The 23,280-nt window shown below is 33.0% G+C and overlaps 1 protein-coding gene across 2 annotated transcripts; it reads left to right on the plus strand.

Moving 5' to 3' along the window:
* Window positions 1–807: 807 nt before the first annotated feature.
* Window positions 808–22,217, plus strand: LOC100777995 (uncharacterized). Of its 2 annotated transcripts, none has more exons than XM_041013608.1 (19): window positions 808–1,325; window positions 2,828–2,886; window positions 3,098–3,179; window positions 3,363–3,430; window positions 3,863–3,932; window positions 6,214–6,295; window positions 6,536–6,600; window positions 7,037–8,086; window positions 8,240–8,302; window positions 8,382–8,428; window positions 8,893–8,938; window positions 9,045–9,124; window positions 11,246–11,359; window positions 15,029–15,110; window positions 15,345–15,470; window positions 17,617–17,697; window positions 19,777–19,902; window positions 20,860–21,076; window positions 21,969–22,217. In XM_041013608.1, exons 1-18 carry the CDS (start codon window positions 1,038–1,040, stop codon window positions 20,923–20,925), a joined length of 2,595 nt encoding a protein of 864 aa, XP_040869542.1. In that variant the 5' UTR covers window positions 808–1,037; the 3' UTR covers window positions 20,926–21,076; window positions 21,969–22,217. The 2 variants fall into 2 exon arrangements, with proteins under 2 accessions (XP_040869542.1, XP_006605749.1); XM_006605686.3 differs by lacking the exon at window positions 21,969–22,217 and adding an exon at window positions 21,280–21,564.
* The last annotated feature ends 1,063 nt before the right edge of the window (window positions 22,218–23,280 follow it).

The following is a 23,280-nucleotide window of genomic DNA, read 5'->3' on the forward strand; positions in this document are numbered from 1 at the left end:
TCGAGGAGTGCGTGGAGAGGGTGGGGTCGAAGGACCAGGTTTTGGTGAGGGGGTGGAAGATCAAGGGGCGGGGGAGGGCCGGGGGGAGGGCCGGGGAGAGGTTGTGGGTGGTGGTGGAGAGGAGGATGAGGCGGTTAGCGGCGGAGACGGACTGGACGGAGAGGCTGCAGGAGAGGAAGGAAGGGTGGCGGCGGAGGAGAAGGTGGTGGAGGGGTGGGTGGGGAGGGAGGGGGAGCCACGTGGCGGAGATGGGGTCGAAGGTGTGGAACTGGATGGTGGAGGAGGAGTGGGAGTGGGAGAGAATTGCATGGCTATGGTGGAGATGGGGTTGTGGTGGTGGTGGAAGAAGAAGAAGAATTTTTGTGAACGTAAAAAAATTTTACAAGATGGGTAAAAAAATCCATACAGTTTCAAGTGCCTATCAGACGTTAACATGTGACACTCAACATCACTGCCTAACGGTCAACGTCCAATTGTGACGTTGGGGGACTAACATTACTCTTTTTTACAAAATAAATGACTCAATTCGTGAATTAATTTATCGAAAGAATAAATACCAAATTGAAATTAAAGTGAAGGATCAAAAGTGCAATTTAATCAAAAGAGAATTAAGAATAAATATTTGAATTAAAATATTATCTCACAAAATTTTTAAAATTTTGTCTCGTTTGTACCCAATTTGAACACAATCCTTTTATTTAAATATATATATATATATATATATATATATATATATATATAATTTCTTTTCTTCTTTATTATTACAATCTTGATTCAAACTTGTCACCGTCCATTGACAGAAACGTTGACTATTGTCATGTTTTCCAGAACCTACCAGCGCTGCCCGAACTTCACAACGAACACACTTCTCTTCTCGTGACCGTACATGAAAAACCCACTAATCTATCCTCACAACCATTTACCCCTTCTCTTCATCAAAATTACACGACTTGCCACTACCTTTCTTTTTCTTCTTCTTCTTTCCATTTTCTACCATCATCCTCTCTTCCCGTCTTGTGTAATGTTGTAATACAAAAATGGCTTCTCTTCAATTCCGTTACGTTCTCTCTCCTCTTTCGCCCTCGCTTCCGCTTCCACCAACATTTTCTCGAGCTTTCCCTTTCCCGCCCCGTTTTCCGGGAAAATTGCGCGCTTTCTCTCTCGCGCGGAGGGGGCGAGTTCTTTCAATCTGCTGCGGCTCCTCCAAAACCGGTTCGCAGCTTCAGCGAGTCGCCGTTCCCGAAGACGATGATCGGCCTCCATTCGATATCAATCTCGCGGTGATTCTCGCGGGTTTCGCGTTCGAAGCGTACACTACTCCCCCTGTACGTGTTCCTTTTTTGCTGTCTTCGTTCGAGAAAATGGAAGAAAATAAACTTTCGGCGAATAGTGAAGCTGTTTGGACTGAAAAGTTTCTTTTATGCTTTTTTTTTCTTTCTGATTCTTTAGTTGCTGAATTTGCTAGAAGAGTTTTTTCTTTTATCATTTTTGCTGTTTCTTTAGTCGCTGAAGTTGCTAGAAGAGTTTTTTCTTTTATCCTTTTTGTTGATTCTTTAGTCGCTGAAATTGCTAGAAGAGTTTTTTCTTTTATCATTTTTGCTGTTTCTTTAGTCGCTGAAATTGCTAGAAGAGGAGTTTCTTTTATCATTTTTGCTGTTTCTTTAGTCGCTGAAATTGCTAGAAGAGTTTCTTTTATATTTTTGCTGATTCTTTTAGTCGCTGACATTGCTAGAAGAGTTTAGTTTTGGCTGATTCTTTAGTCGCTGAAATTGCTAGAATAGTTTCTTTTATACTTTTTGCTGATTCTTTAGTCTGAAATTATATTGATTGATCATTTATGATGATTGGTCGTTTTATAATGTTTTTTTATTTTTATTTTCTGAAGATCGTTTTATAATGATTGATTGTTTTACTATCTTATAAAGTTTTAAGGTTTAAGGACTAATTTGATCATAGCTCCTAAATTAGAAGGCGTGCTTGTTCCTTTTTAGAATATCCAATCTATTATGTCATTTGAATTAATTATTTTTAGTCTAAAATAATCCTAACTAATTAAATGAGAGAGGTTGTATGGACAAATATTTAGAAGAGAGAGAAACATTAATGACAATGGTATGGTATTTTTGAAAAAGTATATAAATTTAAGATAAATTATTGCTAACAATTAGATTAATCACTTTTTTATTCCTGATGTATTAAGTAATTTGGTCTTATAGATAAGAACGAATGTAGAACTAACTTTGGTGGTCATATTTGATTTGGTTCTTGGTTTTGTTGCTTGTCAATTAATTTGATCTCTAATGTAATTGCGTAATCGTCGTTAAATTGAAAGAATAAGTTTCAGGAATTAATTTGATATATTATGCTTTTCTTCTGCGGTGGAAAATAAGCTAATCTATAAATTATTAGTGAGTTTAAAAAGTATGGTTTAATTTGAGAGGTTGAAATGAAAAATGTAAAAGAAAAATAAGTATGTTGCTATTTTTTCCTATAACTTGTTTGTGTTTGCTTAGAAGTATGCAATGAACAGGGATATGTGACGGGAACTTATATTTTTGTTATTGCTGTTTCTTCATGATATTGTGAGAAGAATGGAATAATTTTGTTAAGATCACATATCATTCTGTTATTTATGATTAGATAGTAATTAGTGATTTAGTCCTTATTACTTATTATTAGATTAGATTGATCCTATCTAATCGATACAGTAAAATACTGTTATAAATTTGATCATAATGTTACACTGAACATAATTTTTTTTTTTTTCTTGATGAATTCAAACTTGTTTTAATCCTTTTCTTTTTCTTCCCTTTATAACATGTTGTAGGAAAACATGGGCAGGCGTGAAGTTGATGCTGGTGGTTGCAAGACAGTTTACCTTTCTGAGTAAGTGTCAATTGCCTTTCAGGATTGCACTTATTTCTCTCATCAGTTTAAATAATTCTCATGCACTTTTTATAGAATCCGAGGGTGTCATTTGATCTATGTAGTTGCCCTAATCTAATCAAATAATTGTTGTTGTTGTTGTATTTAATTTCAAATGCTTTCCTTATTAAAATAATGGCATGTTTAACAAGATTTTTTTGGGTATATGCAGGGAATTTGTTCATGAAATTTATGATGGTCAACTCTTCATAAAGTTGAAAAAGGGGTTCGATTTTCCTGCCATGGATCCATGGGTTGGTTATCTTATTTAAATTACTGCCCCGAATGTGATGAGATGAAATGTGCACTACTTTTTACTTTGCCTTGTTTCTGACAGTTATCCCTGCTGCCCCCAATTTTTTAGCTAATTCGTTGAAGTACTTATTTCTCTATGATTTCTGTAATTGCTTTATATTCATTCTTTTTGTGTGATCCAGGGAACAAGTGATCCATACGTGGTCATACAAATGGATTCTCAGACTGCTAAAAGTAATATCAAATGGGGGTGAGCTTGCATCTCATTTTTTGTTTTTGTCATTTCACTTGTTAAATGGCCATCATCTGATGGTTAAAAGGAATTTTAATGGTCTTAATTTCTTAAATGGTTCAGAGCCAATACCACTGCAAAATTTGTACAATGTGACTGTTTGGACTTGACTTTAAAAATTCTCTCATATTGTTCCTGAAAGCATTTTACTAAGTTTGAAGTATTTTGGATTTTTGTTTTCTTTCAAATTTGTGTATTAGCTAAGTTGAAACAAGAATAATTTGTGGGGACCATTTTTTAATTCATAAAATCACATTACTCATCTCATCGACTTCCTTTGATAAAATTAAATGCCTTAACTTCAGTGGTACAATTATATACTGCTGTTTAAATTACTGTTGTAACCAGTCATTACTTTGGATTCATTTATGAAAAATTAATTGATGGCAGGACAAAGGAGCCAACATGGAATGAGGAGTTTACTTTTAATATTAAGCAGCCTCCAAGCCAAACTTTACAGGTTAACAGGCGTGATCTCTCTCGGTCTCTTACATCTATGTGCCATGCATATTTCTGTGGAATGCACACTTGCAAGAATCCCTTTTCATAAAAGATAATCTACATAGAGAATTATTTACAAGTTGAAAGTGAACTGAAACTTGCAAGGAATTGATTGGCTTGTCTTCTTGATACATGAAACAATATAGTAACTAATCATTGCTTTGTCCTTCTTTCACAGTCTTCTATTTCTTGTAGACTTGGACTTCTTATTAGAAGCTGATACAATTGAGTTTAATGTGCTTGAGAGAATGTTCATAGTTGACTTGAAGTTAGGCTCTCCTCTTAACTTGATAGTTATGTTCTTTAGTCTTATATCACACTCTACATATGTGTCCAGAATTTTATCAATGGACGATATCATGATACTCTCATGTTCCTTGTGAATGTGAAATTTAGCTGCTGCACTGTTAGGCACCCAGATTATGATAAAAGAGAGAGAAGTTGCAGAAAAAGAGAGTTCTGTATTGCACTCTGGAGAAAAGTCTCCCCAAAGGGCCTTCCCCTTTCACCAAGCCAATAGCTCTGCTTACAAATTGATTATTCACCCCCACCTATTACAGCAATAACAAATTGTTTATGTACCAGCTTGACTATTCTAACCAACTTTGTTCCTATGGGTATAGACCCTAAACATTCTACCCTTATTGGGCTGGGCCCTAACATGCACTGCACTAGCTAGTAGTATCTCATGCATTGCACAAGTATTTTAACATTAAGGTAAAATATATATAAAAAAAAATTAAGAGATTTGTTTTATGAAATGATCAATGCATAGTTAATTTAAGTAGAATTTTGAAATAATAGATTAAAAGGGGGGGAGGGGGAATATGTACAAAATTATGAAGATATGTATAACTAATGCAAGAGAAGTTCAGGACCCGCCTACTTTGGTCATTTTCTGTTTTCATTTTCATTTTCATAGAAAATGGTAGTGGAAATATATTTGATTGGATGTTTAAAACATTTTCTTCAATTTTTTTTTTTATAAAAAAAGCCCAAAATTGAAAACAAAAAACACTGTTTTCTACTCTTTTAGAGGTGCTGCTTCTGAATGTGATGCAACCTCTTCTGCAACCATGCCATCTGGTTCCTGTGTCTGAGTACATTCTGATGCTGGAGCTGTCTCTAGCTAACTCTAGTTCCAATCCAGTTACTTCACTGGTGGTGATTGGCTCTTCAATTGATTCGAAGCACGTGTTGTTTCGTGAAACCTCTTTGTCGAAGTGCAAGCGAATCTCTATTTGTCAAGGTTCAAGTGATGATGTGTGAATTGCAGGGGTCCATGAACCATCACAGCTTATTGTGATTGTGAAATGAGGACCTTCTTTTCGTTGCCAGGTAACCTCTCTAGAAGATTCCGTGATCCTTTTGGTGGAGGATCACATGAGCAACGAAGCAATACTTTATTTTGAAAATAGAAAATAGGAAATCAAACAAACATATTTTTTAAATCTTCAAAATTTGAAAATGAAAACAAGAAATGAATTTTTTTTTCTCAAACCAAATGATCCCTAAGAATGACCTATCATTTTTAATGAAGATACATAGTACACTAACAGATGTAACCACTCTCAAGAAAATGAATTCAAATTCAAGATTCACAGGGTTGGATTAAAATCTTGGTGAAGTAAGACAGGTATCACTTACACACTTGTGTTTGCATCTGCACAAGTGACAACATCTAAGTGTAGGTGTGGAGAAGTGCAGGTGTGACCAATTGTGACCTGACATTGTCAGTTGTGCCAGTGTGAGCACATGTACATTTAGTGATCTGCAAGTGTTACTAGCTTTACTCATATTTGATGTTAATTGCATTAGCATAACGTTGAGGATTACTGTATCAGTCTGGCTATAACGTCAGAGGAATTAATCATCTTTTACCATATATAGTTTAAAGTTCTCTTGTATTTCTCTTTCATGAGGGCAGAAGTCCATTTGCTTTTCTTTTGTCTGTTTTTTATGCTCTCTGGCTTCTGATTTCTAGTAATGGAAGTTGTATGTCATATAATTATCTTGTATTGTGATAATATAAGTTTATCCCATGTTTAAATTTCCTCCCTCCTGTACTGTTTCTCGTAATGTCATTATGTCAGTGTGGATTGTATTGTCTTATAAAGTAATCAAATAACTGCTGAGGTATATCATCTGGATTCAAAAATGAAAAATCATGAAAATGTATGTTCATGTCAAAAATATTATCCTGAAAAGTTCATCTTCTAACGACTAGCAGTATATCTTAGATCGCAGCTTGGGATGCAAACCTGGTAACTCCTCACAAACGCATGGGGAATGCAGCTGCTGATCTGGAGTGGCTCTGTGATGGTGAGGACCAGAAAATCTTGTGACATATATAGTTGGTGCAGTGTTGAAAGATTCTTATGGTGCTTAAAATTTTAATATGGGTTGAATTTAACTGTCATGATTGTGTGGAATTTAACTGTCAATAAAAGGAGTGTAAAAATTTACTTATGAATTTATTTAGTAAAAAAGTTCATAAAGTTGAGATTTATGGTTACTCTTATGGCTGCAAAAATTTAGAAAAAATGTGTGTGTTTGTTATAGGAGATGTTCATGAAATACTGGTCGAGTTGGAAGGAATGGGTGGTGGCGGAAAGGTTCAGCTGGAGGTATGTTTCTTTTATTAGAAAAGAAGAAACCCAAGAATACAGATTTATAAAATGGGGAAAAGTTATTGACCATTTGAATTTTAGTTGACAGCATGATGCCTATGCATTATATTTCGTGTATAATATAGTGGAAAAATTATTTCTCTGTTGTGCTTTGTTACAACTTCATTTGCCAATATATCTGTTTACATGTTTTATCACTTTCTTTGAACTGTTTTCTCTTAAATGATCTTGCATTTTAATAAATCTATAGGTTTTAATGTAAGAGTTGACTTTTTCTTGAACTTCTTTCAAGACTTTTAGTTAAGCTGTATGCTTTGTTTGAAATATTTAACTTGTATACTTAATTTGGTGTAAATGCACTTGTGTAATAAAGGAGAGGTTACATTTTAATGAGTCATGATTGTTGATTTTTGTAATAAATTTTGGATTTTAGGTAAAATATAAAAGCTATGATGAAATTGATGAAGAGAAAAGGTGGTGGAAGATACCTTTTGTTTTAGACTTTCTAAAGATAAAGGGTTTTGATTCTGCATTCAGAAAGGTTATTGGTTCTGATACAGTACAGGCCGGCCAATTTGTGGAATATGCATTTGGGCAGTTAAAGTCTTTTAACAATTCATATCTTCCGAAGGGCCAGCAGTCTGATATTAATAATGATAAGTATGACACTGAAGGTACACGGGAACTGAGTGAATCTGTTTCTATCTTCAATATGCCTTCTAATGAAGCTGGTAGTCAAGAAGCCTCCAGAGAAGATTGCGTTGAACAGAGGAACTCAAATGAATTTCACAAACAGGACAATGATACTGAAAATGGACATGCTTCTGAATCATCATCAAAAGTTAGTGAGGAAGAGCTGTCAAATCAAATTTTTTGGAGGAATTTTGCTAATGTTATTAATTCTAGTATTGCTCGAAAGCTAGGTCTATCTGTTCCTGAGAAATTTAAGTGGGATGGATTGGAGTTTTTAAACAAAATTGGTTCACAATCACAAAATATTGCAGAAAGCATTTATGTTCAATCTGGTCTTGCAATTCCTGGAGGCACAGATGATACAAATGATAAAACAAGCGGCCAACCTGCTATTGCTGCATTTCAGTCTTCAGTTCCAGAGGTCAAAGAAGCAACACAGAATTTGATGAGGCAGACTGAGTCAATTTTAGGAGGTTTAATGCTTTTGACTGCAACAGTTTCCAAAATAAAAGACGAAGGGCTTTCTTCAGAAGAGAGGATAATCAAAGAAGATTCTGCCAATGCTGGAGGCAATGATATACAATATTCTACTAATCAGAAGTTTCCTAGCACACAGAATGGATTAGTGTTGGATGATAAAAAAACTGAGGAGATGAAAGAACTTTTTTCTACTGCTGAAAGTGCCATGGAGGCTTGGGCAATGTTGGCCACTTCACTGGGCCAACCTAGTTTCATTAAGTCTGAATTTGAAAAATTATGTTTCTTAGATAATGCATCCACAGACACACAGGTGTTTTCTTATATCCTCTTCAATAAGTCCACTTCTCTATTTTTTATGATTTTTTCAATTGTTTATGTAGCATTCAAAAATCCATTTGTGATATATTGTCAATGTCTTATTCTATGGACTGGTTTCTATTTTCTAAGTTATTAGAACTTTCAGGTTGCAATTTGGCGTGATTCTGCGCGAAGAAGGTTAGTGGTTGCTTTTAGGGGAACAGAACAGGTAGTTCATATTCTTTTTCTTTTAGGTTGAGTACAGTTTCTGGTTTCAGTTAAAGAAGCTTATACTTTTGATTTTTCAGACTCAATGGAAGGACTTAAGAACTGATCTAATGCTTGTGCCAGCCGGGTAACATTCATTTCCAACCTAGTTGTGACTTGTTTAGTGGTTTAATTGGTTTAATTTTTAGCCATAAAAGGTGTTGTTTTCAAGTCATTGTATTTGTATTTAACTAGTATCTCACTGCTTTGATATAGTTTTAATCTTGTGAAAAATTGTGCCTGTATTATATTTGATAAGTGTAATTATATAAGAATGCTGCTTTGATTTTTTTTGTTGATATATTTGATAACTTAACTAAATAATTGATAAAATATTGAAAGAGATAAAATTAAAAATAAGTAGGAAAGTTATTGAAAGCAATAGATTCATATTTTGGGGACAGCAACCAGCAAGATATTTTATTTAGTTCATTATTGAAAAAGTACATCATCATTGTTTTTGTTGTAATTAATTTAGGGATTGAATTAAAATGCTTTTTGATTTCACCAGATGATTTCATTTCGCAACTAACTTTCCTATGACTTTCATAGGCTAAATCCTGAAAGGATAGGCGGAGATTTCAAGCAAGAGATTCAAGTATGTTAACTGTTGGAAGGTTTATATATGTCAGACATGTTTAGTAGATGTCTAGAAGACTTTAAGAGCATAAGATTCATTTGTTGTTGGTGATGGATTATTGCAGGTTCACAGTGGTTTTCTAAGTGCGTATGATTCAGTAAGGACCAGGATCATTTCTCTAATTCGACTTGCAATTGGTTATGTGTAAGTTGTACTTGCAAAGAAATTTTATTACATCGAGCTCACTGCCTTAAAACCATGCTGGTGTATTTCTTAATATATTGTGAAAATCCCGTTGCTTTCCAACTTGAAGCTTTTAAAGTGAGTCATTAAGTGTTTTTATGAATTATGTGACATAAATGAATTACATATTGTCCTAAACTAGCTACCCCAAAAGCTTAAGTTTTGGATGTTGGTACATTTATAGTTGTCAAAACGGATTGATCCGATCCATTGGGCCAAACCCACCCTGTAAGGGTCAACCCAATCCAACTCACTTAAGGTTGAGTCTTGGAGAAATGGCCTGGCCTGGCCCACCACCAACCCACCTAAAATAAAAAATAAAAAAATCATTTTTATTAAAAAATAAATTAGAAGAGTATTAGTTAAATCAAATCTTCTACTACCCACACCACACCTACAACAAGACATTATCACAAGCTAGAACTATAATTATAAAAATTTAGAAAATAGTATGGAATAAAGACACTAAAAAACAAAATTGAAGTCTAGAACTTTAAACTTTGAAGTCTTAAAACAATATGACAAAATACTAAAAGTGTAGAACTTTGGAGTAGATTATATAATTATACTAGACAGTATCCGTGCGATGCACGGGTAAATTTAGAGGAGGAATGTTTTAAAAATTATATACAAAATTATATTAATTATTTAATTTTTTATATTATTGAATAAAAATCTAAAATCAATTCAAATGTCCACAATATAGAACTTAATTTAACATCCTATAAAAGAAATATTGAAAACAAAAAATTAAGTAAATTAATTGAAAAAATGTAAAATTGCTTAAATGATTAAAAGTCAGTATAATATTATATTCACGTTGATTTATGTTAACTTTGATCATATATCACTTTCAATATTTAATAAAAAAAAATCAAGAAATTTTTTAACATTTTCTAAACAATGAAAGTTAGTAAATATGAATTTAGTTATATAATTTCAAATGTTCTGAATTTAAATTAAACGTTTATAACATCTTTTAAAAGTTTATAACAATTTCCTATTAATTAAAATTACTTAATTTCAAATTACTAATTTACACACAACTATTCTGAGTTTTAAAAAGCTATTTATAATAGTTTAAAAGTTTAAAATTTTGAGAAAGCATTTATAATAAATTTTAGATAATTAAAATTATTAATTTGAATATAACTATTTAACCTTTAGTGGGTTAGGTGGGTCTGTCTGGCCCACCATGAGTTCAGCCTGGGTGGGCCAGATCCATTCTCTAAGCTAATTGAAGATACATTTTTTCAGCCCGTCCTGCCCTGATCCTGAGGTGGGCTGGGTTGGCACGTGGGTTTGAACCCGTTTTGATGGCTCTAAGTACATTAATGGTTTAGTTACATCTCTAAACACCTCACACAAGAGCCCGTTGGACTTGAAGTGTTGTTGGCGCATTTTTACCATTTACTGAAATTGGTTTTTTCTTTAGAAGAATGGGGTGCAGTTGAAGGATTGAAATCCTGATTCTTGAGTACTTGGTTCCCAACAGTTAAGCTGTTTAGGTGAATGCACATGAATGATTTTATTACATTTCTTAACACATGGATGATTCTCAAACAGAACATTTCAATATTTTCCATTATTTTTCTTATGAAGAAAGTAGTGATGGTCACATTGCCTATCGGATTGATTTGTCATTTTCTGCTTATGCTGTTCTGTATGATTTGGCATAAGCCTTCCTCATACAGCCAAAGTATTGACACATATTCCTGATTAAGTTCATTTATTATTTTACATGTTACTTTGTGATAGGTTCTAAGGTTATAATTCTTTATTAGGCAGTTATGACTTAGGACGTGACACTTATAGTGTTATACACATGGTTTGATCGACAGGCTTGTAGGAGGGGATTAAGGTGTCAGTTTGTTGCTTATGGTGTTTGAAGGAGGAAACTCCTTGTAAGGGGGGGAACCCTTGTATGTTGAATGTTTGTACTGCAAACCTAGTGATTAAACTGATTGTTTCTGTAATACAATTACTGTTTTGTGTCTCTAATTCTTGAGTCCAACACTATGCCAATAGTACATCTCAAAATTTGATTTCGCATTGACAAACAGAAGGTATTTTTTGTGCCAGAGATGATCATTCTGAGTCGCTCCACAAATGGCATGTTTATGTGACTGGTCATAGTTTGGGTGGTGCATTGGCAACCTTGCTTGCTCTTGAACTTTCATCTAATCAATTAGCAAAGTAAGTTTATTATTTCTCACATACTTGCATTTCTTCCATTTATAATTTGTTTTTAAGTTCTTATTTTTATGCAAATGAGCATGCATTTACTTGTATTTACGACCAAAATGGTATATTTACATTAGTTAATTCAACTGTTGGTTATACTCGGTATTTAAATATATATTTTATCTGGTTTTAGTACCTTCCGTTTAAGTTTATCTCTACCATGTTGTGTTGTCAGTAGTCATGGTTTTTTATATTTTTAGTAGAAAAGAGGGGGGATAAAGAGAAAGGAAGAATCATATTTCTTATTACAGAGGACTAACATGGCTATGTCACATGTGATTACAGATCTTTACTAATGAAGTTTAGCGGCCTGTAAGTGATTTAGTCACAAATAATTAATCATAATAATTTATTGAGTTTCAAAATAATATATTAATGCAGTGTAACAATAAAATGTATTAAACAAAAGGGTTGGCTTCATTTAAACTAGATTTTAAACCCGTTCAATATATTTATATTTAGTATTTAAATAAAAAGATATGTACATTAATAAAATTATTTTTTAAAATATTTAGGAGTATATTAAATATGATTATATTAAAATTGAGAAAAATAATTAGTTATATTTTTAATTGAAGAGATGTTGTCTTAAAAAATATTTAGCCTAATGAAATTTATTTTAATTTGTTGTTTTTTCAATTAATAATAATACCTGGATATTATGATTATATGTACTTGAATTTTGTGTGTTTATAATTAATAATTTTTAAATGTTTTTATTGTAAAATCTAAAATCTTATTTTTAAATGATATTTTAATCATTACTTATCAAAAATGATATTATAATCATTTTGAAGATATTGATTACAATTATGTGATATTGTTGAAGTTTTAAAATCGATTAACCTCATTACGGCTTAAATTATTATTATTATTATTATTGTTATTATTATTATTATTATTATTATTATTGTTATTATTGTTATTATTATTATTATTCTAATTGTTATTGTTATTATTATTATTATTCTAATTATTATTATTATTATTATTATTATTATTATTATTTTATATTTTTATTTTTATTATTTTTATTTTTATTTTTATTTTTATTTTTATTAGGAAATTATATCATAAATAGAATATTATTATCTAATATTTAATTATCAAAATGATGATAATATCAAAATTATATGTATAAATGACATTAATGTCGGTAACTTAATTCTTCATTAAATGCATTTATTAAATTCAGTTAAATCCGACAACTATTGTAAAGTTTAGTGATTGATCTAACGGCTATAAATACTTCAAGTGAAGTGTACTATGATATATTGATAGATAGATGCTGCTTCTTGTTCTTTTAAAAGTTCTTATATTAATATAGTAGTTTTTGTGAAAAACTTAATTATTTTTATTTAAATAATAAGCTATTAAAGAATGATGAGGTATTAATAGAAACTGCGAGTACGACCACGTGTAAAAGAAAATAAAGGAACAAATGAGAAATTAAAACGGTTGATTAAAAAAATACAGAATTTAGAAGAGAGAACAAGAAATACTTAATAGTAAATTTAAGATAATCAATAAGTGTAGATGGAAAAAGTAAAGCAAAAATTGTAAACACTATCACCTCTTTTCTCATAAAAGTTGGTCCCTGTGAGAGAAATCGTGAGAGGGATTTTTTTACTCTTGTTTCCAACAAAAGATATGGGAGGGTTGGTGTGGACAATCACAAGGAAGTGCAAATGATATGTGGAACAAGATGTCCCAAGAGATTATTAAAGTGGCTAAAGAGACGTTGGGTGAATCTAGAGGTTTTGGACCTAGGGGTAAATAATCGTGGTGGTGGAATGAAAGTGTTCAGAGCAAAGTTAGAGTAAAAAAGGAGTGTTTCAAGGAGTGGTCTAGGTGTAGAAATTCTGAAACTTGGGATAAGTATAAGATAGCTAGAAATGAAACCAAAAAGGTGGTGAGTGAGGCAAGAGCCCAAGCTTTTGACGGACTATACCAAGCGCTAGGAACCAGGGACGGAGAAAGATCTATATATAGGCTTGCTAAGGGTAGAGAGAGGAAGACTAGAGATTTGGATCAAGTAAAGTGTGTTAAGGATGAAGAAGGCAAAGTCTTAGTGCATGAAAAAGATATCAAGGAAAGGTGGAAATACAAAATTCTAGGGGGATATACAAAATTGTGCAAATTATAGGGGAATCAAGCTCATGAGTCATACCATGAAATTATGGGAAAGAGTGATCGAACGGAGATTAAGAAAGGAGACTCAAGTTACTGAGAATCAATTTGGTTTCATGCCGGGAAGGTCGACCATGGAAGCGATTTATTTATTACGGCGGGTGATGGAGCAATATCGCATGGCCCAACAAGACTTGCACTTGATTTTTATTGACTTGGAGAAAGCGTATGATAGAGTGCCTAGAGAGATTTTGTGGAAAGCTCTAGAGAAGAAAGGGGTTAGGGTTGCATATATTCGAGCTATCCAAGATATGTATGATAGGGTATCGACTAGTGTTAGGACACAGGGTGGAGAGTCAGACGATTTTCCCATCACAATTGGTTTACATCAAGGGTCAACCCTTAGCCCCTACCTTTTTACCTTAATTCTGGATGTCCTCACGGAACAAATCCAAGAGATAGCGCCGAGATGCATGCTTTTTGCAGATGACATAGTCCTCCTTGGAGAGTCGAGGGAGGAGTTGAATGAGAGGTTGGAAACTTGGAGACGAGCTCTAGAAACACATGGCTTTCGCCTAAGCAGAAGCAAATCGGAGTATATGGAATGTAAGTTCAACAAAAGAAGGAGGGTTTCTAACTCAGAGGTGAAAATAGGAGACCATATTATCCCTCAAGTCACACGGTTTAAATATCTTGGGTCTGTAATACAGGATGATGGGAAAATTGAAGGGGATGTGAATCATCGCATTCAAGCAGGATGGATGAAATGGAGAAAAGCATCGGGGGTGTTATGTGATGCAAAGGTACCGATCAAGCTAAAGGGAAAGTTTTATCGGACTGCGGTAAGACCGGCGATTTTGTACGGAACAGAATGTTGGGCGGTCAAGAGCCAACATGAGAATAAAGTAGGTGTAGCGGAGATGAGGATGTTGCGGTGGATGTGTGGTAAGACTCGACAGGATAAAATTAGAAACGAAGCTATTAGAGAGAGGGTTGGAGTAGCGCCTATTGTAGAGAAGATGGTGGAAAATAGACTTTAGGTGGTTTGGGCATGTAGAGAGAAGACCGGTAGACTCTGTAGTGAGGAGAGTAGACCAGATGGAGAGAAGACAAACAATTCGAGGCAGAGGAAGACCCAAAAAGACTATAAGAGAGGTTATCAAAAAGGATCTCGAAATTAATGGTTTGGATAGAAGTATGGTACTTGATAGAACATTATGGCGGAAGTTGATCCATGTAGCCGACCCCACCTAGTGGGATAAGGCGTTGTTGTTGTTGTTGTTGATTTATGTTCCATTTTTGGAATTGACAATAGACTGGATCAAGGTACCACATTGAAGAAGTTTCTGAAACTATCATGACCTATTTAAAAAATCTCTGAAATTATAGGAAGTGCAAATTAATTTACTGTAATATTTAAATTCACTCTTTCTGCCTCATTTTATATTCATGGCAGTTACTGTATGCAATAATCATTTTATTGTCTACCAGGCGGGGAGCAATTTCTATTACTATGTATAACTTCGGTTCTCCCAGGGTTGGTAACAAAAGATTTGCAGAAGTTTACAATGAGGTTAGAAAAGAGTATAACTATTTTGTTAATGTTTTCACTGCCTTGTTGCATACTATATTGAATTGATTGTCCATTATGTCTTTCAAATTTTTAAATCCTGAATCCTCCTGTATATTATTTTCTTTAGCCTAGAGGCATTTTGTCTTCTTAATTATCATGTTAGATAAAGTAGACATGTTTGTTTCCCTGTTTGCATTTGTAAAACTGTTAACTGTTTTGCTCCTCTATCTGCAGAGAGTTAAAGATAGCTGGCGAGTTGTGAATCACAGAGATATTATACCTACGGTTCCCCGATTAATGGGTTATTGTCATGTTGAGCGACCTGTATTTCTTGCTGCAGGGGTTTTAAGACATGCCCTAGTGAGTGGTTATTATAATTCTTTGCACTCACACAAACCACTTTGTTTAAAATTAAAATATAAGAATTTACTCTTTTCTGGGTCATCTACTGTCTTGTCTGGCACTCAGGCTTTTGTTGACAATTTTAATAGCCTAATTGATTTGGCTATTATTGACAATATTTAGGGGAAATGACTGAAATGTTCTCAGTAAAAAAATTAGGAACAATTAAACGCTTAAGTGGTTTATTAGGCCCATAAGTGGTTATTCATTTAGCACTGGTGAGCATTGTCTACCAATCAAGTAGTTAGTTGTTCTGTTAACAATTTTGCCAAATTTTCTTACCTTGTAATTTTTCCCTTTCATTATTAATTAAACTTGAGATTTGTTTTCCTTTTTTGCTTATTATTTTGAATAATTACCACACTTGTTGACAATACTTCTTTGTTGGAATGAATGGGAATCTAGAAGGGGGGATTGAATAGATTCTTTGAGATTTTACCAATTGTTTAGATTTAATTAAACCATACCCTTCATTGTAATCAAGGTTTTCTCAAAAACTTGTGAAAGTTTTTCAATCAATGAAAACAATGAATACGCAAACAAATGAAAAGAGTTTTATGGCCCTTTCTTATCAATTTCATTATCAAGATTGATTAACAAAACAGAGGTTTAGAGAAAGAGAAAATCACACTAAGAATTTATATTGGTTCAGTTCTCAAGAGGACCTACATCCAGTTGTTCTAAGATCTCCCTTGAAACTTCCATTATTAGAAAATCAAATACAAACACGCATATGCAATTCTCTAAAATTCTATTTTTTTCTTGAATCCTGCAAGAGAAAAACCAAAACCTTGTGGAACCATACAACTAGAAATTTCAAGAGTTGAAACCCTATCAACTCATAAAACCCTTGGTAATCCTAACAGATTAAGAAAGTAGAAAGAAATCAGAATTGGTTTGACTACACCTTGATGTGAAGATCACAACATCTTCAATCTCTTCCTTTGATTATCAAACCATGATGAAGAATGAATGAATCTTGATCAACATGAATCTCATGTTAAAATGCAAAGTGGTTCCCTACGATGACTCTCAGAAAGTGTTTTATAAAAGATAAGACCGAATCATGAGTCACTAATGAGAAAGAATAAGTGAGGGTATTTATAATTTTAATAGGCTAAACTGATTTAACTGATTGTCAAATGTGGTAATTGATTAATTCGTTCAAATTCCTCTTTGTTTTGCAATTCCATAAATGTGATAATCGACTACAGGTTATGGTAATCGATTATCTCGTTTCACAGAGAGCTTCTCAAGCTTCTATTGTTCTGGAATAATCTATTATCAAATGTGGTAATCGATTATTTTGAGACATAGAGCTCCTAAAGTTTCCAGACGCAATCTAATCGATTACTAAATGTGGTAATCGATTATCTTGAGCCACAAAGTCTTCCTTCTGCTGAAACTGGCTTATGTAATCAATTATTGAAACTAAAATCGATAAAATGATACTTGCCAAATTTCAAGTAGAAGTGAGTTTTGTTACTTGTAATCAATTACACTGTGTTGAACTCATTGCTTCTAAGAAACTTTGAGATCAATTCATTAATCTATCATGTCTGATTTCTACTAAGCACGAATATGCGAAAATGAAGACTAAATCATCCATCATGCCTAATCTAAAAACATCCAATACAAGTGCCACATCTTTTAAAATTTGTTTGGCATTGTAAAATGATTAAAAACAAAAACTTAAGACCAATCTTCAAGTCTTCAATCTTTGATTCAACATTCTTTAATATAGATGCTTTTGAATATTGTTTCTTAAACAATCTAGATATAATGAATGAAACCATTAGGTAGTTAAGAAACTGTAATGATAGGTTGAGACCTGGTTTAATTCATTTGATATCATTAAATTATTTGATGTTTTAAGGATAAATTTGTCACCATATATGAGGTATTCTTTGTTCTCAGTGTGTGTATTATTTTGGGTGACACTGCCATCAATAGTTATACAATGTAATTTACACTCTTATCAAGAGCATGGAAGTACATGTGAAAGTTAGTTGTTTGAGACTGAGGAATAATTTCTTGAATTTTAAGTGGATTGGACATTTTCTGATGTTTACTTTTACTAATATATCAAATGCATGTCATCTAGGAAAGCAAAGATATTTTGGGAGATGGTTATGAAGGTGATGTTCTCGGAGAATCAACACCGGATGTCATAGTCAGTGAATTTGTATGTTTCTTCTTTTCTAAACTTTCAAGTAAATGCTTATTCTTGTTTTATCCACAAATTCACTTTTAGTCGTGCATTTTGGCTTCACATGTATATTACATGTTATTCCAAATAGATATTAAGAGGTTGTTTGTTTGTGCTATATTTAATTAAAAAATTAATTTAAAAGACATGTTTAAATTTCTTTATGATAATTGGATTTTTTTAATTTAAAACAAAATAGTAACAATCCCAGTAATTTTAACCTCATGCATTTCACTCACCTCATCATTGAGGTCAAATGAGAATTGGTAATTCCTAACGGATTATTTTTCATTCAAATGTCAGTTTCTATGTAATTGTAGACACCATGCATTTATTGAGAGGTCAAGATTTTAAAGAGGTTAAAATTAATCCCTTATTTGACACTATAGTATTTTTTGTTTGGCTTGTCTTGAAGTACTCTGACTTTGTTTGTAGCTGTACGTTTAGAATATTAATCATGCATTTCTCTCTTTTATAATGCTTGGTTGTTGTTATGGTTGTATCTCTTTTAATATCAAGAAATACTACGTAATATCTGTTTTTCACCCACTGCACTTGGCTTTTGCAGATGAGATAATTATCGTACATATTTTGGTTATTATTTTTACTTTTGGTTCCATTTATTTTTCATTTCTGTAGGAAATATTTTCTGCCAAAGTAGTGTTTATATATAGTTCACCATTTGATTGAATACATGTTTCACATCATGCCCGCAAAATTTTACATAACCCCACATCATTTTCTACTCTATTTTTGTGTCTTAAAATATTAGTTTTAACATCCTTCAACGAAAACAGCAAGATATCAACCACATGATCATATACTTATTATTGTTCCTACAATTTGACATGCAAGATTGATATGATTGATAATTTCAACTTTGTCAATCTATAACATTTTCTAGTTATAATACTTAGTCTTGTAATATATTGTACCCCAGACAATATATTGTTAGGTAAATCCCCACCAGACTAGTTTGTTTTATATGGTTAGAAAGGTGGGATATATATATAAGGTGAAAGTAAGAGGGTAGTTGAGTTTGGTAGTAACTTGGTTTTGGTGGGAAATCAGGCTTTTGAATTCATGAGCAGAGTGCTGTAGACATTTGTTCCTTGATTATTAGAAATGAACTAGGCTTAACTCAACCCCAAAAGCTAGCTAACGGGAGAGGACCGTCTGAGCCTTATAATAATGTCAGTCATATTCCTAGCTGACGTGAGAGTTGAGACATCTTAACACACACTTGAGCCTAGGGTTGAACATCTAGAGTGTGAAGTGTAAGATTAGGCACATGCAAATGGCCTAACATTTGGACTGGATAGCCTCTTAATACCATATTAAAAGTAGATTAGATTTAATCAACCCCAAAAGCTAGCTCAAGAAGGGAGGATTGACCAAACCTTATAAATAAGGCTTAACATTGACCCTGGATATTTCATTGATCCAGAGTTGCAGAAGCTATTCTTAAATCTTTAGAAAATTTCCATCTTTTCTAAGTTCTTTCCTGATCTCTGGTTGAAAGTAACCTTAGTCTATGCTTGTCTTAAGTTATTTTTCAAATAAAGATGTTACATATGTTTCGGGTTTTTCTTTTTTTGGTGTTGCAATGGAGGCTAAGATCCTTGTTAACATGAATTTAATTAGAAATGTCAGAAATACATGTCAGATGTGATGACCTCCTCCTTAAAATTTCGTGATGGCTAATTCATTGGCAGCCAGGGATGAAAGGAAGGCTCTCCCAGGCTTTAAAGCACACCTTTACAATTTTGTAATGTTTCCAGTTTTTTCAATAAAAAGATTGTAGTTTAATATTTTGGCCTCAAACAGGTGTAGTTTTGGCACGTGGAAACTATAAATCCTGGCTCCTACCCTGTTATAGCATATATCTATCCTTAGGGTCTAACATGATAGATGTTAACCGTATTAGAGTATGGCATTCTTCTCAATCTATCGAAATGTGCTATTTTTATCAGTCTCGTTGACATATTCTTCCTTTTAAGAATTTAGAGTTGATCTTTCTCTTATGTTCTCCATTCCCAACTTTGATATGTCCAGTTGAAGGGTGAGAAGGAGCTGATTGAGAAGTTGTTACAAACTGAAATAAATATATTCCGCTCAATCAGAGATGGAAGTGCTCTGATGCAGCATATGGAGGATTTCTATTACATCACGTTACTAGAGGTACAGTGCAATCTCGTAAAACTATTCAATGTATTATCATTCTTGTCTGATTTTACTGGTATTATAGCTTACTTGGGGAAAAGGTAGTCTTTGGGGGAAAATACTAATTAAGTAGTTCCAATATTTATTTTAAAGTAGGCATTGATAATAGGAATATTAAAAGAATGAAATATACTAATTGAAAATTGTCTTATACTGCATTATTTCTTTGAAGATAAAAATAAATTTCTTAAGAACTAAGAAATGCATATTTTGATATTCTTTCTGGCCTTTTCAAATCATTCATCATTCCGTTTAGGTACATATTCAACTACTCCTTTCTGTAATTATATTAATTCATCACAAATACCAACTATTATGTTGTGCTTATCCATTAAAAGTATTATATGTTTTAATTCATACAGTAAGCAGGTTATTTCATTGTTGGTTATATTGGCCCTCTTGAGATATGGAAATGTATAAAGGTTGCATTTGTAGGAAGGAGGTTGGGCAGGTCTCCTAAGCCCCATTTTCTTTCTGCATCCCTCTTCTGTGAGAATTAATAATCATAGAAAATTTGAAATGGATGTGATGTTAGTCCTCCAAAGATGCAATTGACATCAATTAGGGCCTCGAGAAAGTTAACTTTAATTTAGACCTTCAATTAAGGAAGTGACATCAAAATTTTCCTTTTGTTTTGTACCATGAGAACTTTAATGGAACATTTGTTTGAGAGGTTAAATTGATGACAATTTTCTTTAGAGAACCAAATTGGTGTCTTTTTTCTATTATTAATGATCAAATTGATGTTCAACTTTGTTTAGAGGACCAAATTAACATCACTTGTATCTTAAGGGTACTAAAATAGGTATTGACTCCTTTTTTTAATGATGTCATTATGCAATTTCCTGTTCTTATATAATTAGTTCATGTTTTTCCCGATATTAATGTTTGGCACTGCATTATTATTTACTTCAGAATGTAAGATCAAATTACCACCAAGCTGTCTCAAGGTCCGAACAAGATCAAAACTATAGACTATAATATGATCCAACAAAGGTTTGCTCTTACCAGGCTGGCCAGCAACAGTCTTACATGGCCAACTAAAAGTATACTTAATACAATTGTATATAAGCTGTTGAGGAGAGCATATATATTTGAGATCACTTGCAGGCTTGCAGCCAATTCTTTACTGGTATGGCAGCTGTACTATTAATTGCTAAACATACATTTTTTAACATACATGTTTCAAGTCATTTTCCAGAACTGATAGTAAAACTTGCTATTTATTATTTTCCTCATTAAGGAAACAACTTGGATGTGGCTATATGTGTCATGGTTAATTTTCTCTGGTAGAAAATTTTCTGTTTCATTTATAAAACTTGCATGAATTGGCAGCCAGGAAAATGTCAGCAATGCAGTATGCCCAGTATAGTTTGCAAATGGAACTGATAAGGCATGATGAGTTGCTAGAGACTGCAAGGAGAAAAACCTACTGACTACAGTTTTAGTATTATAGTTATTTGGATTGTGATGATAGAAATTGATGTTATAGCATGCGTGTCAAATATTCAAAGATAGACCAATCGTGCCTAATTCTTGTCTTGATCTCTAGCATTTATGGTCTTATGATAATGTAATTTATGTTGTAAATATGCATATATAAAGTGTTTTATTGCTTTTTCTTGGGAGTTACATGTTATTGTTGGATTGTCTTGTGTTGATTATATATTGGTGAAAGATTCAGTTAAGACGATGATGTTGCTGGTATTGTATTTCTTTGGTTTAAGAGCCACATTATCATTTCCTAAAAAAGGTGAATTGAACTAAAAGACACCACAGGAAAAAGTTCAACGTTTTTTGGAAAAAAAAAATACGCTAGCTGGTTTCTTAGTTGGTTTAGTTAGTTAGAAATGCAGTTTAGCTAACCAAAAGTTAGACTTATGGATGAAATGGAACTCTAATTGTATCTACATATTTTCATTGTTCATCCTCCAATTATCAACGAAATTGGAGCCTTGCTGGTTACAGTGTATGTGTTCGTTTGAGATAATTTTGATGTTTATTTCCATTATGTTCATCGGCAGCTGGAATATGGAACACAAGTTTGTTGGATTCAAATCTAAGTTGGTGTGCAGTGGTGGTGGTGGTGCCAGATTCAGCGTTAAAGAGATGCTGTTTTGGACCTGAGGTGTGGTGGTAGTGAGATGGTGGTGTGCCCTATGAGGTGTGGGGCTAGGTGAAGAAAAAAAATATTTAATTATTTATTTAGTCCTTATAATTTTTAAATTTATTCTTTTTAGACTTTATAGTTAATAAATGAATTTTTTAGTCTTGAAATTTACATTTTAATTCTCAAAAGGATTTTTGCCGTTAAAATTAAAATATCCACTTATTAAATATGGAGACTAAAAAGGAAAAGTACAAAAACTATAAAAATTAAAAGAGATAAGTTTAAAAACTAACAGGACTAAATGGACAATTAAATTACAAAAATAAAATGCAAAAACGAATGCTGTGTTAGGGTTGGCTGAGAGAGGGGAAGGGGTATTGAAGTCTATTTGGGTTTGAATTTTTAATTGTGACAAGCAATAAATAGGATACGTTCATCAGTAATCAGATTCTGAGACGATACCCAGAGAACCACAAAGAAAACTGCTGGTTCTCCATCAGTCATTTTAGTGATTAAGAGACCCAGACAGAAAAAGCTAAATATAAGTATTTCTAGGGAACATGCAAAATAGCTTCAAGTTCAAACAGAACTTTCAATATCTTATGGGAGAAAAGAAAGGAAATCATTATAATACTTTTAAAATAATTAAGTTCGGAGGAAGGTGTTTATTATAGGAATATAAAAAAAGAGTGAAGAGAGTGAGTGAACTTGTCCTCTGTTACTCTTAAGTCTTAAGTACTATATAACCTTGATAATCAAAAACTTAGATGAAGAGCTTATATTCTAAAGAACTTATACGATTAACCCAACACGCAGAAATGCAGAATGACACTCACGCTTAAGAGGATGAACTGGGTCTCCAAAATGTCAAACAGTCTGGACGATGGGGGAAATAAAAGGATGATTAAGATTTACTAGCAAGTTACAGAGATTTTTTAGTATTATATACTTGGGAGTGCTAACAAAAACTAGTCACTTACAAGACCACCTAAGTCTCCTTGGAGGATTATAGTCATAGGCCTTTTCTTTGTTGAGTTTAAAGGAAAAGAAAACGGCAAATTCCCATCAGTAAACAGCCCAGCAACTATCACAATCCCTGAACTGAACCCACTCAGGCCATTTTAGTCCCTCCTTTTACGGTTAAAAAATATTGCATAATAGGAATTCCCCAACCACTTCAATGCTGCAAATTCAGATGCTATGACAAACCTAGAGAAAAGCAAAGA

This window comes from Glycine max, chromosome 20 (genome assembly GCF_000004515.6).
Source record: "Glycine max cultivar Williams 82 chromosome 20, Glycine_max_v4.0, whole genome shotgun sequence".
Taxonomy (NCBI): Eukaryota; Viridiplantae; Streptophyta; class Magnoliopsida; order Fabales; family Fabaceae; genus Glycine; species Glycine max.

Excerpts from the sequence above, each read along its gene's own strand:
- LOC100777995 (XM_041013608.1), top strand. The coding sequence starts at position 1,038 with ATGGCTTCTCTTCAATTCCGTTACGTTCTCTCTCCTCTTTCGCCCTCG. Across the intron at positions 6,296-6,535 it reads TCTGGAGTGGCTCTGTGATG|GAGATGTTCATGAAATACTG; the intron begins GTGAGGACCAGA and ends TGTTTGTTATAG. Across the intron at positions 8,303-8,381 it reads CTTTTAGGGGAACAGAACAG|ACTCAATGGAAGGACTTAAG; the intron begins GTAGTTCATATT and ends TTGATTTTTCAG.